The sequence below is a fragment of the Pangasianodon hypophthalmus genome, chromosome 7 (assembly GCF_027358585.1).
Source record: "Pangasianodon hypophthalmus isolate fPanHyp1 chromosome 7, fPanHyp1.pri, whole genome shotgun sequence".
NCBI lineage: Eukaryota > Metazoa > Chordata > Actinopteri > Siluriformes > Pangasiidae > Pangasianodon > Pangasianodon hypophthalmus.
Window position 1 is genome coordinate 746,753 of NC_069716.1, and position 17,277 is coordinate 764,029.

Here is a 17,277-nt window from a genome sequence, read left to right on the forward strand (position 1 = left end):
ACGTCATGCTTCAGGGGGAAACAGACGAGGAGGAACAGAGCCACATGCTCTCCTCCGTACACCACGACGTTTACCTCGATATCCTATCCAGTCTGCTCGAGTGAAGAAACATCCAGGGCAAAGAATTAAAAAAAAAAAATACAGATCTCCTCCGAAGGGAGAAACGAGCCAATACGCTCGCGTTAGCAAATATGACATTTCATGATATTTGCAGTGTGTTGGTTAGAAAGCGAGAGTTTACAGGGAAAAGCGCAGGACTGAGGGAAAGAAACAGCTGTGAATGATAATCACTCGTCTTCGCTTTAGTGCTGCATTACAGAATGATCAATAAAATTCAGGAGTATATCATTAATCCAGTAATTAAGCATACATTTCTAATCCACAAGTTTATTTGTTTTGAAAATATTCAGGCAAAAAGATTACAGTATTCTACAATATAAAAGACGCAACATGATTAAAGGAAGCACTTTACCTTTGATTTTACCGTCCAGGAAGTGAGCTGATAAGAGAGAGACAAATAAACGTTCTGATTATTCAGTAATCCAGTATTTATTTAATACTGACTAAAACAGATTAGTGTTTATCTGTGTGAGAAATCTGAATACAAAACTAAATCAAAAATATTAATTTCCTGTTATCTTAATGTTTTTTAATTAGTTGTGACTTCCAGGTGCTCGTTGCTTACGTTAGTGAAATGTAATAGAATATTGTTATTAGTGTTATTTCACTGGACAGTACAGTCACTAATCCTCACTCTACACTCACGTTAGCGAGCGACAAAGCGGCGGTTCATTTTTCAGCGACAAGCGACAAATAAATTTCAGTTTTTTTATTCTGTGTAAATTAGGTGTAATGCTACCAAGCAACAAATCCAAACGATTGTCTCGAATGATTCCTCGGACCGATCTCGTAAAGCGTGTGATCCGACGTTTCTTCAGTTCCTCGCTCACGACTTTAGTTCCTATCTGAAAGAAAAACGTGGATAAGCGTGGATTCATCTCCTGTCACATTCGAGCTCTTGTTAAACGTGTACAGAGACGTTAGGAAGAAAAATAAAGCTGGAAGGAAGCAGCAGAGATCGGCGGAGTCTCTGGTGAGTGTGCGCTATCCTGCCTGAGTACGTGTCGCGATACAGTCCCACAGACAGCAGGGTGAGATCTCAAGCAAAAGCAAACGAGTTTGTGTTCATAGCAGGGAGAAACACGAGCTACGCACGGGGTGCCAATACTTTATCTTAAAGAGAAAAGAGTGACCGTGTGTGCAAACTTTGTTAGACAACGTTTAAACTCACAATAAAGCACTGAATGTTTAGTTTTTTCCGTAGCTGAACCTCAGTTTGTTTCTGTTTTGTATATTTATGTTATTATTTACGCCCTTTATAGCGAACATATAAAGTGAAAGTCGTACGTTATGTTTTATTTCGAACTGAAATCAGTGAAAATAAATAAAAACAAATCCAAGACATTACATTTTAAAATACTGTTAAATACGTTATGTATGAAATTTGCTGATAAATCTGTGACGTTATATTCTGAACTGTGCAGAAGATTACGGTTTCTAGAAAAGCCGACATTAATCAGGACGATTCTGTGATCGTTATGTTTGACCAATCAGTGATCAGCCCCTGTTTCTAGCTCCGCCCACAAGCCCAAATTCAGCAGGTATTTAGTTACCATACGATTCAGTCAGGAATAGAAATAACGACAAAATGTAGTAACAATATTTATCACTCTGTGTGTGTGTGTGTGTGTGTGTGTGTGTGTGTGTGTGTGTGTGTGTGTGTGTGTTGCACTCACCGATGTTACAGTGCTCTCCCGTCCAGCCTTGATGACACACACACTGACCTTCATGACACACACCATGTTCGCCACAGCGCGGTTTACACTCCTCCTGCTCGCACCGAACCCCCGACCAGCCGTCTGTGCAGCGACACACACCGCCGACACACACACCGTGCGGCCCGCAGTCTGCAGCACACACCTCTGACATCACAAACACACAATCAATATTAATTAATTCATTAATAAAGCCGCATCCTACGACCTTTTCCCTAGAAATCTAGTGATTAGTGTGTGTTTCTCCCACATAAAATTCAGAGTGAATCTGATTGGTCGTGATTACTGCAGAACTGTGTATAGTGAATCTGATTGGTTGAGATCAGTACAGAGTTGTGTAGAGTGAATCTGATTGGTTGAGATTAGTACAGAGTTGTGTAGAGTGAATCTGATTGGTTGAGATTAGTACAGAACTGTGTAGAGTGAATCTGATTGGTTGAGATTAGTACAGAACTGTGTATAGTGAATCTGATTGGTTGAGATCAGTACAGAACTGTGTATAGTGAATCTGATTGGTTGAGATCAGTACAGAGCTGTGTAGAGTGAATCTGATTGGTTGAGATTAGTACAGAACTGTGTAGAGTGAATCTGATTGGTTGAGATTAGTACAGAACTGTGTATAGTGAATCTGATTGGTTGAGATCAGTACAGAGCTGTGTAGAGTGAATCTGATTGGTTGAGATTAGTACAGAGTTGTGTGGAGTGAATCTGATTGGCTGTGATCAGTACAGAGTTGTGTATAGTGAATCTGATTGGTTGAGATCAGTACAGAGCTGTGTAGAGTGAATCTGATTGGTTGAGATTAGTACAGAGTTGTGTGGAGTGAATCTGATTGGTTGAGATCAGTACAGAGTTGTGTGGAGTGAATCTGATTGGTTGAGATTAGTACAGAACTGTGTATAGTGAATCTGATTGGTTGAGATCAGTACAGAGCTGTGTAGAGTGAATCTGATTGGTTGAGATTAGTACAGAGTTGTGTGGAGTGAATCTGATTGGCTGTGATCAGTACAGAGTTGTGTATAGTGAATCTGATTGGCTGTGATTACTGCAGAACTGTGTAGAGTGAATCTGATTGGTCGAGATTAGTACAGAGCTGTGTAGAGTGAATCTGATTGGTTGAGATTAGTACAGAGTTGTGTAGAGTGAATCTGATTGGCCAGAGTCACTATGGAAACCATGGAAAGGCTAAAGTGACACCAATGAATTGCATATTTTTGTCATTAGAACAAAATAATAAACGTACAATAAAAAATTAATGTTTAGTTTTTCAAAATTCATCTTGTTTTGGATTTTTTAGTGTATGATATAAATTAGAAATGAGCTAACAGGAAGTGATCTTGTTCCAACCCTCAGCGAGAGTGAATTTTTTTATCTGTATGTTTTCACCTTTATTTCAACCCACCATTAAATTTTCACTGCTTTACCTCTCAACGACCCTCCAGAAGTTTTAAAATACCACGACCCTCAGCAATCAGTCTCTTCTTTACAAAGCCACACAGGAAAAAAAATTACCCCATGACTCATTTCCCTCCTGCTTTTCAGCTGAGATCAAGATTCTGAAACAGGAATACAAATGGGAGCAATTTCCAAACACGAACAACAACCTGAACGGAAGAGAATTAAGTTAATGACCCCTAATGTTGGAGAAGTCTTTACATGCTCTTACACCGAGTTTTTCTTTCGATTGTGAGCCTTGAAAGCTCTGAGTCGCTCTGTAGAATATTAAAACTGCTGAGAAAACAGGAGCGAATCATTCAATCTATTCTTTTAAAAGCAGGGCCTCTTTTCTACATTAGTCAACATAATCAATGTTTCATTAGCAGCAAGGTGTTTATCTGGTTTTAGCACTTCCAGGTCTCAGCAGGAGGCGGGTCGATCCACACAGCACGTACATTAATTAAAGTTTATTTAATTGAGGTGGAGGTAATGAAGAGACAAAGATCCCACTGGTTTTGCAGCAGGAGTCCCACGGCACACACTGAGAGTTTTATAGGAACCGTTTGGTAAAAAAATAAATAAATAAAATTAATAAATAAACATGCACTTTGTCCTGAAAACAGCTGATCAGATTAGACGAGCTCGGCGTGTGAAGTTATCTCTAAACTAAAGACACCGAACACGTCAAGCTCAATCGATTCTCATTTTAATTCCATCGTAATCTGTTTACATTTTCATCCGAAATCCCAAATTTAAGATTTATAAACTCTTACCGGTGGAGCAGTTTGGTCCGGTCCAGGTGGGTTCGCATTCGCACGCCTTGCTCTCAAAAATCCCTCGACCAGAGCAGTGTTCAGGACAAAGAGACACCTGAGATTCACATCTGGATCCGGTCCATTCCGCAAAACAGTGACACCGACCGTGAAGACAAGAGCCGTGATCCGAACAGGACGGGTCCACACAGTCCACTGCAAACAAACAAACAAACAAACAAACAAACAAATAAATTAATGACATTGTACATTGCACTTATAGGCTCCTAATGTATGAATCCAAGTATGAGATTTATTGGATCAGGAATGTAAAAAAAATAAAAATGTAGAATATAAAAAAGGCGTTTAGACGAGTGATAAGGTTCTATTAAGGTTCTATTAAGGTTCTATTAAGGTTCTATTAAGGTTCTATTAGTAGAACATCTCTCTATCAGAAATGGTCATGAGGTGAAGTGAATCTGTTTATTGGAGTTCAACTGAAAATCCTAATCAGCTTGAATCTAGCACCTGAAAGGGTTCTTCGGTTCTTTAGAAGCTGAATGATGTTATAAAGAACCTTAAATTAAGGCTAATAAACAATCAGTGAACAACAAGGTTATGTTCCTAAAGTCATGGGTTCCATGCTGTTTATTAAGGATTGTACAGAAGAAGGATTTTTAAAAACCAAAACTTTGGAACAGGAAAGAACCTTTATATTTTCAGAGGTAGAAGTAGAAGCTCTTTTAAAGAAGCTCAACACAGGCAGACAAAAATACTGAAAAGAAAAAACAGGTTCTTCAGGGGTTCTTTGGACAGTTTAGAGCTTTTAACTTAATTTTAAGTATTTTAATGTGTTTTCTGATGGATTTTGAAAAGTTCTTGTGGAAATCTGCTCCTCAACATCTTGAGAGAGCCATCTGTAGATCAGAACCACTGGGAGAACCTCTATTCCAGGCCAACGTGCACCTCAGGTCAAGGTTCCTTTCCAAAACTGCGTATGAGAACATTGTCCTTCCTAATGAATGAATTAATTAATGCAGATTTTCAGTGATGCCGAAATCACAACATCTGCATTACACGAATAAATAAAATAATTCCACATCTGGTGAACTATAATATTAAATTAGACCAAATTTTACAGGTAATAAACTCGAATGCAGCTCATTTCATAGCATTCGAACCCTGCTGCTTGTCACAAATTGTTTTGATGAAGACAGAAGAAAATATTTGCATATAAAATGTGACGTGTAGAAAGATTTCACGTCGAGGCACGTTTCCTGCCGCAGCCCCGGGAGCGGATTTCTATTGGAGGAAGACATTCATTTGACCCCATTAACCTTTTACTTATGGAGGCCTGCAGGCGTCTGTTCATCATAATGGATGTTAATTAAAGAAAAATCCTCTTCATCAGACATCAGCAACCAACACTGGCCATTCAGATCCCACAGAGGATTGTGAATTTATAAATATTCCACACTGACAAGGAATAAAAATAAAAGAATGAAGTAAAAGACCCATGAGCGCTTTTCTCTCTTATTGCGTAACACATTTCATCATATAAAACAGGAAATTAACACCAAATTAAAGCAATATCTGTACTGAGTGTTTGTGTTTAAAGCTTCATCTCTAGGACACTTTTATAGTTTTATAATGAAATCAGCTGTAAAGTTTTCCTGCACGTCGGAGAACCTGAGACAGTTCTTCTCAACACTTTGCTTCTAGTGCTCAATTTCTGAATATGTTACTTTATTTAATGATATACAAATATTTAAATAACAGTTTTGTTTTTGATAAATGAACATTTGGAAATAATCAGCTCAAATATTCATGATCGACTCAAACAATTACAAATTACAAACAAACACTGAGTTCAATTAAACACAATCAGCTCAGATTATTCCTGATCAAGTCAAATAACAATGAATACGACGAACTCAGATATTCATGTTCAGCTCATCATGAACAGAAGGGTAAACCTGTTTGAGGGTGTGTGTGTGTGTGTGTGTGTGTGTGTGTGTGTTTATTACAGAGGCTTGAACGGCAGATAAATTGTAAAATTTTAAAATGCTGCTGAATTTTATACTGGTGTAAAATGTAAAGCGCTGGCTCTTCATCACTGCTTCACTTTAACGACTTCTCTGAGCGCTCCTCTTGTGTTTTAGTCGTTTATTTCCTGCTTTGCAATTTATCCCTTGTTCTTTCTCTCCTCCGCTCGATCTGATCGAGTGTATCGATCCCGGTCTTCACTCAGCAGCAGGGCGGACTCTTTAGACGTGTGTGTTGGGGTCACTGGAGTGCCGTGTTATTGAGTGGAGTGAGAAATTCACCTTGAGACACGGCGAGATCAGGTCTGACCTCTCATTTAGAGACTCAACGCGCTCTTTTCTCTTTCTTTGTTATCCCTCATGCTGAAGACTGGACTCAATAAAAGTCATCTTGTTTCTGTTCAATACTGAGGAATGTGGTGTCTCACAGGCGCAGGACTTCGTTTTACACTTTATAGATCTATTAAACTCCCGAGACTCATTCGTTCTGAGCTACAATAGCGTTCTGCAGTGGAAAAGCCACACGTCAGTCTGAGTTTAAAGTTTAAAGTTCAAAGTGTGACTGGAATCAAACTTGGTGTTTTTGTCCTTGTCTCTTAGGACACGATACGATAATAAATCTCTCGTTTAAAACAATTAAAGAAGTTCTGATGACTCATCCTGTGCTAATCCTGTGTTCGTCCAATTAAATGTATATGCCCCGCCCCCAGGGGGCGTGTCTTGCTCTAAGCTTGTTAGCAGTAAACATGGTTTGCATTTTTGGTGTGTTTCTGGCCCTGCGTCTTCACACACACACTATTCCCTTTTCCACCTGAGAATAAAATGTTTTTGAGTTTATTCATGTGGAAAGAGGCGGAGTTTACGGGAGTTGGGGGTCATGTGACTTTTTGGAGGCGTGTTTTACCGACTCGCGGCTGTTTGATGTCAGAATGTCTTTATACACCATCTCGTCTTTAGCTAGCTCACTAAGCTACTGTCAGGTGTGTTTCTATTGGACGGGGGCGTGGCATGGTGCATCTCGAACGCTATTGGCTGTTGTGTAAATCAGTAAAGCACTATTTACTGTAAATATTCACTCACCCACATCGCAGATGTCGCCTTTGTATCCACGGTTACACACACACACTCCAGACACACACACGCCGTGACCCGAACACTGGGCGTCCACACACTGAGCGACAGGGACGTCACACTCCGTCCCCTTCCAGCCGCTGTAGCAGTGACAGCGCCCCCTGCTGTAATCTCCGTTACCACTGCACAACACAGGGCAGGCGGCTGAGAAACACACACACACACACACACACACACAATGTAAGAAAAACTGTCACTGTATGGTGATTATTTTCCTCTAACAGCACATCCCCAATTGTTTCATTCCTCTTACACCACAGCATTTATAGTTACATTTAATGTTCTGTGAAACAAGTTAGTTCCTGTTGTCACTTACGTTATAGCAGCTATAAACACTCGTTCCCTCACCAGTTCTCTCTCTTTATTCTCTCTCTTCAAGTTAATAAGAGAAAAATAAAACGCAGCTTGTTGCGCATGTTACTGAGAAACCGCTAAGAAGCGTAAACTCCTCTGTCCTGAAGATGAAGGAAAACTTACAGTTACAGCTTTACCTCTGACTGTTACAAAGCGCTGACACTGGAGACTCCTTCCATATGTGTTACAGAAATTAACATCTCCTTATAGAAAATTTTTTAAATCCGGTTATCGGAAGCATCCGCTGCACACGTCCCTGTGAAGGAGCTGTTACTATAGGAACTATAATGTATTAGAACGAGCGCATTAATATAAACCAATCAGAATCCAGAATTTGATCTGTGTGTCTGATGGACCGGGACAAAGTAGAAATGTCCGTGTTGCTTGGTGTTTGCTTGAACGATTTTATAAGCTGGACACTTTGAGTTTAAGAGGCGCGACGATGCTGCAAACAATGCGATGGATTAAAACAGGAAATTTTCAGATGAGGAAATTTACCAGGCGCTAAAAGGACAGGACTGAGACGGCGGTTAATTACTCCATTTATCACGCGTGTGACGTCGTGTTAATGTACAGAGACAGTCTGTAGCTGCGTTCTGCTTTGGCCTGGACTCCACTGTGTCACATTATGAGGAAGATAATCTGTTTTGGCAAATGACTTCAAATAACTTCACTTTACTGCATAATAATAAAGCCGGCAGGTTAAAGTGTCCTTGAGCTGCTCGCATCATACGCTCACGTCCAATCAGAAACGCTTTTCTTCCATCAGCTGTCAAACACGAATCCAAAACATTTCACTTAGTTTAGTCTTTTTTTTTGTTGCGTATATTAGAATGAAAATTAACCAGTTAAAACTGCATCAATATTATGAAAAAAATATGCACAAAAGCAACGGTTATTAAATACACACTAATTTACACATCAGAAATATCTTTTTTTAATGGATTTTATTGGAATTATTTTATTTTGTTGTGCGAACACACCCAATCGCCAGACTTCAGTTCTCTTATTAATAAAAGATATTTATTTAATAATCGTAATGCTTATTTACGAATAGTGCTTATTCAGTGTGCTTCTACAGATAAAATGCCAAAGTCTGGCTTTAAGATGTAAAAAAAATAATAAAACAGATTATATTTCTACACCTTGCAGGTCATTTTAGGAAATCTGCCACTAAATAAACATAATATCAATAACCTATAAAAGCTCAGAAAAAAATGTTTTGCCGTTTCTTTTTGCATATTGAGGAAATATTAATTAGAAATAAGTAATTAGATTAAATTAGAAAATGTTTTGTCTGACATTAATAAGAGATGAAATAAATCTTGTTATAAACTCTGACTGTAGATTATATTGTCTTACGCTGAGCGCAATACGGCCCGAGGAATCCTGGGAAACAGCGACAGGCGCCGGATACACACTCTCCGTTTCCGTAACAGTTGTGTGGACACTCCATTACGGAATCTGGAAAACGGAAGAGAGGAGTCAGAGTGACGCTGTACCACATGAAAGGAATATTAATTATCTACATCACTGGCAGCTTTTCATAAACGAAGAATCAAACTCTTGCGTTATCTAAAGGAAAAAAAAAACGCCTCCGGACGTCTCGTCATGTGGTGTGATGAAGCGAAGTTACTGTTACTGCCCTAGAGTTAATTATTTTCCCCAAATGCTTTATTCCTCTTACACCACAGCAACTTACCAACAAGTGCAATTTTTATTTATTAAATAACATCACACTTTTTTCCATTCTTGGTTTCCATGTTCTTGAAACGAGTTAGTTCCTGTTGTCACTTACCTTATAGCAGCTTTAAACACTCGTTCCCTCACCAGCCTCTCTTTATTCTCTCTCTTCAAGTTAATAAGAGAAAAAAATAAACGCAGTTTGTTCCTCATGTTACTGAGAAACCGCAAAGAAAGAAGCGTAAACTCCTCTGTCCTGAAGAAAAACTTAAAGTTACAGCTTTACCTCTGACTGTTACAAAGCGCTGACACTGGAGACTCCTTCCATACATGTTAAATAAGTGTCCCTTTACAGAAAACTTCACACAAATGATTTTCTAAAATCTGTTTCTGTGAATCTGCACCTTCTGAACAATCAGAAACCAGAATCCAGCAGCGCTGTGGAGTTTCAGAAAACAGCAGACTGGAAGCAGGTAGAATGATTGACAGAAAACCATCAGAGATTCCATAAGAACTTATGAAGAACCTATGAAACATCATGTCCACTAACAGCTGAATGGAGACAGATCTGGGCTTTCACAGCAGGAATTATATTGTTTGGTAAACACAAGCAGCTGTTCATCACTCAATAAATCGATACGTTTATATTATTAGGTGCAGAACAGCCGGAGGCAAAAAGAGCATCTGTTTCCCCGCAAGTTTATTGATTGGCAGCAGCTCCGAGTGTGTTATTTTCCTCATCACAAGCCCCTGTGGCACGATTTCACTTCAACTGGAGAAGCTGTCGAGCAATCAGGAGCTTTTTCAACTGACACAGACAAACAGAAAACAAATACAGCTCTAGGAAAACTTCCTAAAAAAATTCAGCACCGTTTCACGTGTAAATGTTGTTTTTTTTCCCCTAAATATTAGAGTAAAATGTGTCATCATTTTTGATTTGGGTAAATCAGAGGCAGGGGACGTTTATATCCAGATGTACAGTGAGGAATATCCAGTAATCATCCAACATTCATAGTGTGGATCAAAACAAAAGCACACGGATACACAGAAGAATAAATCATAAACAAACAAGATGAGCAAACAAGAAAGGTTCGGAACTTTAATTTAAAAAAGCACAATTTCATAAAAAGATGCAGGAAGCAAGACGAGGCTGGAGAGTGAGTGAAAACAGAAAATTATTCAAAAACAAAAGCACACAATGTTTGTTGTCGTGAAAGCAAAGTCCTAAAGCAAACATGAAGGCAGAAAATGTGACAGGATTTTTAAAATAAAATAAAATTATATATATAAAATTATATTTAAAAAAAATAACAATGACCAGCTGGAAGAAGTGGCAGATAAAATAGGTGCATTGCACAGATATTTTTTTCTTTATATCACTTATAACACAAAATAATGTCAATCATCATCTATATCCACATCCGGCTGCCAGATCCCAGCCAGATCAAACCCACATCCGGCTGCCAGATCCCAGCCACATCCCAGCCACATCTCATCCACATCCGGCTGCCAGATCCCAGCCACATCCCAGCCGTACTCACCCAGAACTGTAGTGTTGTATGAAACAGGTTCTGGATTCAGTCCATCGTTATAAAAAGCGAGATGCCAAACTCCAGCGTGAAGATACTGAATAAATCCAGCACAGTGAACGCTGACCGGGCTCTCCATGCCGTCCCTCACCTCCGCATCCCGGGAAATCAGACGGCTGCCATCGAGCAGCTCCACAAAATCATACTGAAACACACAGCAGAGTTCACACACAAAAACTAACTAAGAGGAAATAATTCATAAAAACAAACTAAACATCCAAAATCCATCCAACAGCTTTTTACAGTTTGATCCAAATCTGTTACAGAAATGTGTAATGTGATGATTTAAAGAACAATCATTAAACATGTAGTCATTTTAGTTTCACTCACAGCTCTGTGTGTGTGTGTGTGTGTGTGTGTGTGTGTGTGGTTGCAGAACATTCGAGGCAGTACGCAGTCATTAGGCTGGATTAGATGCTATCGTTTTGTGGCAAGTCGTTTAGCAAATTAGCTACCTTACTGTTACATCTGATTTAGTGCTGCTACACAACTTCAGGAAATTTCAGGAGGGTGCGTGTGTGTTCCCCGTGTGTGTGTTACCTGTGTGTGTGTATGCGTGTGTGTTACTGTGTGTGTGTGTGTTCCCCGTGTGTGTGTTACCTGTGTGTGTGTGTGTGTGTGTGTGTGTGTGTGTGTGTGTTCCCCGTGTGTGTGTTACCTGTGTGTGTGTGTGTGTGTGTGTGTGTGTGTGTGTTAACGTGTGTGTGTGTTACTTGTGTGTGTGTGTATGTGTGTGCTTGTGTTTCCTGTGTGTGTGTGTGTGTGTATGTGTGTGTGTTCCCCGTGTGTGTTACCTGTGTGTGTGTGTGTGTGTGTGTTCCCCGTGTGTGTGTGTTACCTGTGTGTGTGTATGTGTGTGTGTTCCCCGTGTGTGTGTTACCTGTGTGTGTGAGGGGGGGAGCCCTTTCCTCGCGTATACTCCTATCAGAGCGTACTTCTGGATGGAGATGTTGAATTTGAGGAACTGTGACTGATCCAGGACGATGTTCGATCTCCAGAAAAGCCCCGGGACGACCGAGTAACTCACCTGCTGCCCCACCTGCACCTGCCCCGAGTCCTGCCCGGGGTCAGTCCTGCCTGTAACACACACACACACACACACACACACACACACACACACGGCAGATGGATGGTGAACTCTCGCTCGAGTCTGTAGTCCATGGTAACTGTAACAGTGGAGTGGAGGAGAAGGTAAGGAGTCAGCGTGGTCGTCTATCAGCCGGCTGAAAGCAGTCTGAAGCGTTAATTAACCGAGCGTGCGGATGTTTAAAGCGTCGGCGTGGGCTCCTGAGAGCAGACGGACGCTGGCAGCCGCACAGATGGCCGTCTGCATTAAATTAATGATGTCTGAAATTACTCTTCACTAAAGATCAGACGAGATCAGACTCTTCACTAAAGCTCAGACGAGAATGTAAAGCGCCTGTGATGCAAAATGCAAAGGGGGCGTGGCCTCACATAAAAACCAAACACTTCACTGTACAGCTCGCCAAAACGTGTGACTCGGACCAGAACGTTTCACTGACGTGTGATAAATGATTACAGACACTGTGTGAAGGTTTAAAAACCAGACAAACATGAAATTATATTCTGCCTTTCTTTCTTCTTGCTTTTTCTTCTTCTTTCTTTTTGCTTTCCCCCCTTCTTTCCCCCTTCTCTTGCTTGATTTTTCTTTCTTTCTTCAGTCTGTCTTTTATTCTTCCACTTTTCCTTTCTTTGTTTCTTTTTCTTTCCTATTTTTCTGTTTTTATTTTGTTTTTGTTTTTTTTTTTTTACATTTTTTTCTTTTTAGTTTCTTCCATTCATCCATTCATCTGTTTTTTTTTGGAACTTTTTAAGTTCTTTCTTTCTTTCCTTCTTCTGTCCTTTTCTATTTCTTTCTGCTCTTTTTTTTTTTTTTTGCTTTCATTTTCCCAGCTTCTTTTCTTTATATTTCTTTCTTTCTCTTTTCTGTCACGGAGGAAACCTCCATGTTTCCTTTCTTTGTTTCTTTTTCTTCTTTTATCTTTCTATTTATAATTTTCAAATTTTTCTTTCTTCTATCTATCTATCTATCTATCTATCTGCCCATTTCACTGTTTGCATTTTCATCCTCTCTTTCTTCACTCCTTTTGCATTCTTTCTTCCTCTATCAATTTCTCTTTCTCTCCTCATCCCTCTCTTCCTTCTTTCCTAGTTCCTGTGGTCAAATAGTGTGCTTTAATATATTTATTAAAACTCTCTGTATGTGATATAAATACACTGAGCAGATCAGACCCAAAACTTCTTTTTTTAAAAATAATAAATCTGTTCATTTTAATTCTTCTTTTAGATTGTTATTTTATTTTACAGCCACATTTCATTAATAACATTCTGGAATTCTAAAACAGTAAAAATTCCCTTTTTTCATTCAAATCCCAGCAGAACGTCACTGAGACGAGTCACTTCTACTTACTGAAGCAGGATTTTATTATCATTATTATTATTATTATCATTATTATTATTATTATCATTATTATTATCATTATTATTATTGTGTGTTTTCGTTACCGTGTGTGTTGAGTGTGTTGAGTGTGTTGAGTGACGTGTCGGTGCTGGTGGACGAGGTGACGGAGGAAACACGACCGTTCTCAAACGTGTGTGTGTGAACATCCTTCAGCTTCCAGTTCAGTCCAAACACATGCATCACTGCGGAGAGAAAACACACACACACACACGCGCACACACACACGCGCGCACACACACACACAAGCGCGCGCACACACACACACAAATTAACACTCATTAATATTCATAAGTAAACAATAACCATAACCGTAAAAAATGTAATAAAGCACAGCGATTATTTTAATTATAATAATAATAATAATAATAATAATAATAATAATGATGCATTAATAATTCTTTCATGCAAAATGGAAGGTGTAGAAAGAAGAAAGGAAAAGAGGAACATAAAAAGAAATAAAGTGTCAAAAAAAGAAAGGAAGGAAGAAGAAAAATTAAAAAATCAAATGCAAAATAAAAGAAAAAAGAAAGAAAGAAAGAAAGATGTGTGTGATTACACTTTAAATATCTAAATTTCATTAGATTATTTTATCTTTATTATTATCATATCTTTATTTAATATTCAGTATGTTTTTGTAGATTTGCTCTTAATTTTACTGTTATTCTTTTATTGTTATTCTATCTATCTATCCCTTCTTTCTTCTTTCTAATCTTTCTGTGCTTTTTCTGTAATTTCTAAACTCTATTTTCTAAATATTTCGTAATTTTTTATTTTTCTTTCTTTCCTTTTCTTTCTTGACATTTTCTTGACATACAGCTTTTCACTTTATTTATAAATATTAAACTCTTTTATTCGTGACTCACGTGTTTGTGAGAGATTTAGCATGTTGTGTTATTAGATCCTGAACACACTCACACACACACGGACACGGACACACACTCACACACACACACACACACACACACACACACTGAGAGATGTTACCTAGCGCTGTGATTAGTGGGTGTTAGCTTAGCGTCAGCGTTTCATCTTTTATAGTTTAGATTTCACAACATGGAGTCAAAGCAAAGAGATCAGTTTCAGTTTTAGAAGTGCGTGTGTGTGTGTGTGTGTGTGTTTGTGTATGTGTGTGTGTGTGTGTGTGTGTTTACGGCTGTGATGTGAAGATGAAGAGAAATGAAACAGAGCTGAAATCCCCTCGAGAGAAAAAAACCACGCCAGTGTGAGAGACAGAAGATCGCTCCGAGCGTGTTTTGTTCTCGTCGATGATCTCGCTTTTTTTTCTCTTTTCCTCCCCCAGACGCCCCATTTTCAGATCTGTGTGTTTGTATGCTGTGTGTGTGTGTGTGTGTGTGTGTACTGTGTGTGTGTATGCTGTGTGTGTGTGTGTGTGTGTGTGTGTGTGTACTGTGTATGTGTGTACTGTGTGTGTGTGTGTTTGTGTGTGTGTGTGTACTGTGTGTGTGTATGCTGTGTGTGTGTGTGTTTGTGTGTACTGTGTGTACTGTGTGTGTGTGTGTGTGTGTGTGTGTGTTTGTGTGTTGGGAAACATCTTTAAAGTTCTCAGTGATCTTCACACACTCCTCCTTGCGGTTTGATCATTAGTGAGGATGATGTGTGTGTGGTTTGGGACGGAGCCGAGGGAGTGTGAGTCTAACCCTACATCACATTCACTAATTAGCACACTTCACCTAGTGTACTTCACCTAGTGTACTTCACCTAGTGTACTACACCTAGTGTACTTCACCTAGTGTACTTCACCTAGTGTACTTCACCTAGTGTACTTCACCTAGCACACACAAGCACACACAAACACACTCACACACACACTCACACACACACTCCCACACACTCACACACACACACTCACACGCACTCCCACACACGTTCCCACACACACGTTCCCTTTTTCATTTTCTCCTGTTTTTCTTTTTCTCTTTTTTCCTTTTCCCGTTGTTTTCTTTCTTTTTCCTTCTTTTTATTTTTCTCATTTCTCTCATTCCCTCTTTCACATTATTATCTTTATTTCTTAGTTTATTCATTTCTTTTTGTGTTGTTTATTTCTGTCTTTCCTTCTTCATTCATTCTTTTACATTCTTTCTTTCATGAGTAATTTAACTTTGTCCTGAACAGAACAGAACTCAGGTCAAGGTCACATGACTGTTATTGGGTCGGAGATATTAATCACCCAGCTGTGCTTCCTCCTGTGTGTGTGTGTGTGTGTGTGTGTGTGTGTTAAGGGCACCAGATGTTTTGGGAACAGATAAAAGGAGAGGAAAGAAAAAAACTCCTTCTCATTTCAGGTGATACACACTGATCTACACACACACACACACACACACACACACGTTCTGATCCTCACCTATGCAGTAGCAGAGCATGACTGACAGCAGCGTGGCCACGCCCACTGCGCTCAGAGCAGTGCACTTCCAGGAGCAGTGTTTTGGTGATTTGTTGAATTGGAACGCGCCCCTGGACAGCTTGTTTCGGAGAAAGGGGCGTGCCGGTGGGCAGTACACCGCCCCTGTTGCCATGGTGAAGCCTGGAGTGGGCGTGGCAAAGAGAGAGGCAGAGCCAGTGCCAGTCTTTAACAGGTAGTGCCTAAAAAACACACAAACAGCATCAATAAGAAATAAACACACACACACACACACACACACACACACACACTAAAACCCCGGAGTTCTCCGAGCTCCTGCTGATGTTTTTCTGATATTTTTTTCTATGTGGTGAGAATTATTTAAGGGCAACACGTCCTCTGAGACGGGACGGAGCGAGAGAGAGAGAGAGAGAGAGAGAGAGAGAGAGAGAGAGAGAGTAAAGCAGAGGGATGAGAGAGAGAGAGAGAGAGAGAGTAAAGCAGAGGGATGAGAGAGAGAGAGAGAGAGAGAGAGAGAGAGTAAAGCAGAGGGATGAGAGAGAGAGAGAGAGAGAGAGAGAGTAAAGCAGAGGGATGAGAGAGAGAGAGAGAGAGAGAGAGTAAAGCAGAGGGATGAGAGAGAGAGAGAGAGAGAGAGAGAGAGTAAAGCAGAGGGATGAGAGAGAGAGAGAGAGAGAGAGAGAGAGTAAAGCAGAGGGATGAGAGAGAGAGAGAGAGAGAGAGAGAGTAAAGCAGAGGGATGAGAGAGAGAGAGAGAGAGAGAGAGAGAGTAAAGCAGAGGGATGAGAGAGAGAGAGAGAGAGAGAGAGAGAGAGAGAGTAAAGCAGAGGGATGAGAGAGAGAGAGAGAGAGAGAGAGTAAAGCAGAGGAATGAGAGAGAAGGCAGTTCTGAAGAGCTTCTCTTGGCTCTCAGTAGAACTGGAGCGAGAGCAGCTGTGGTCTCAGCAGGACACGTCACACAGCGCTCGGTATTTTAAGACGTTCCCCAGAGGGTTCTACATCACACTGTCTACATCACACCACCTCCATCACACCACCTCCATCACACCGTCTCCATCACACCGTCTCCATCACACCGTCTCCATCACACCATCTCCATCACACCACCACATCACACCGTCTCCATCACACCACCTCCATCACACCACCACATCACACCACCTCCATCACACCGTCTCCATCACACCACCTCCATCACACCACCACATCACACCACCTCCATCACACCACCTCCATCACACCACCACATCACACCACCTCCATCACACCGTCTCCATCACACCACCTCCATCACACCACCTCCATCACACCACCACATCACACCACCTCCATAACACCATCTCCATCACACCACCTCCATCACACCACCACATCACACCGTCTCCATCACACCACCTCCATAACACCACCTCCATCACACCACCACATCACACCACCACATCACACCGTCTCCATCACACCACCTCCATCACACCACCACATCACACCGTCTCCATCACACCACCTCCATCACACCACCACATCACACCGTCTCCATCACACCACCTCCATCACACCGTCTCCATCACACCACCTCCATCACACCACCA

At 40.4% G+C, this 17,277-nt stretch overlaps 1 protein-coding gene across 3 annotated transcripts in view; it reads right to left on the bottom strand.

The window, feature by feature from the left end:
• The window catches only part of si:dkey-237h12.3 (teneurin-3), a 125,360-nt gene that overhangs the window by 38,965 nt on the left and 69,118 nt on the right, over positions 1–17,277 (bottom strand). For all 3 annotated transcript variants that reach the window (XM_053235640.1, XM_053235639.1, XM_034306125.2), the window contains 9 exons: positions 15,671–15,909; positions 13,353–13,490; positions 11,707–11,903; positions 10,779–10,971; positions 8,917–9,018; positions 7,150–7,344; positions 4,046–4,240; positions 1,797–1,982; positions 473–499 (listed from right to left, as the gene is read on the bottom strand). In XM_053235640.1, coding sequence (XP_053091615.1) covers positions 473–499; positions 1,797–1,982; positions 4,046–4,240; positions 7,150–7,344; positions 8,917–9,018; positions 10,779–10,971; positions 11,707–11,903; positions 13,353–13,490; positions 15,671–15,909 — 1,472 coding nt within the window. The remainder of the gene's footprint in view (positions 1–472; positions 500–1,796; positions 1,983–4,045; positions 4,241–7,149; positions 7,345–8,916; positions 9,019–10,778; positions 10,972–11,706; positions 11,904–13,352; positions 13,491–15,670; positions 15,910–17,277) is intronic.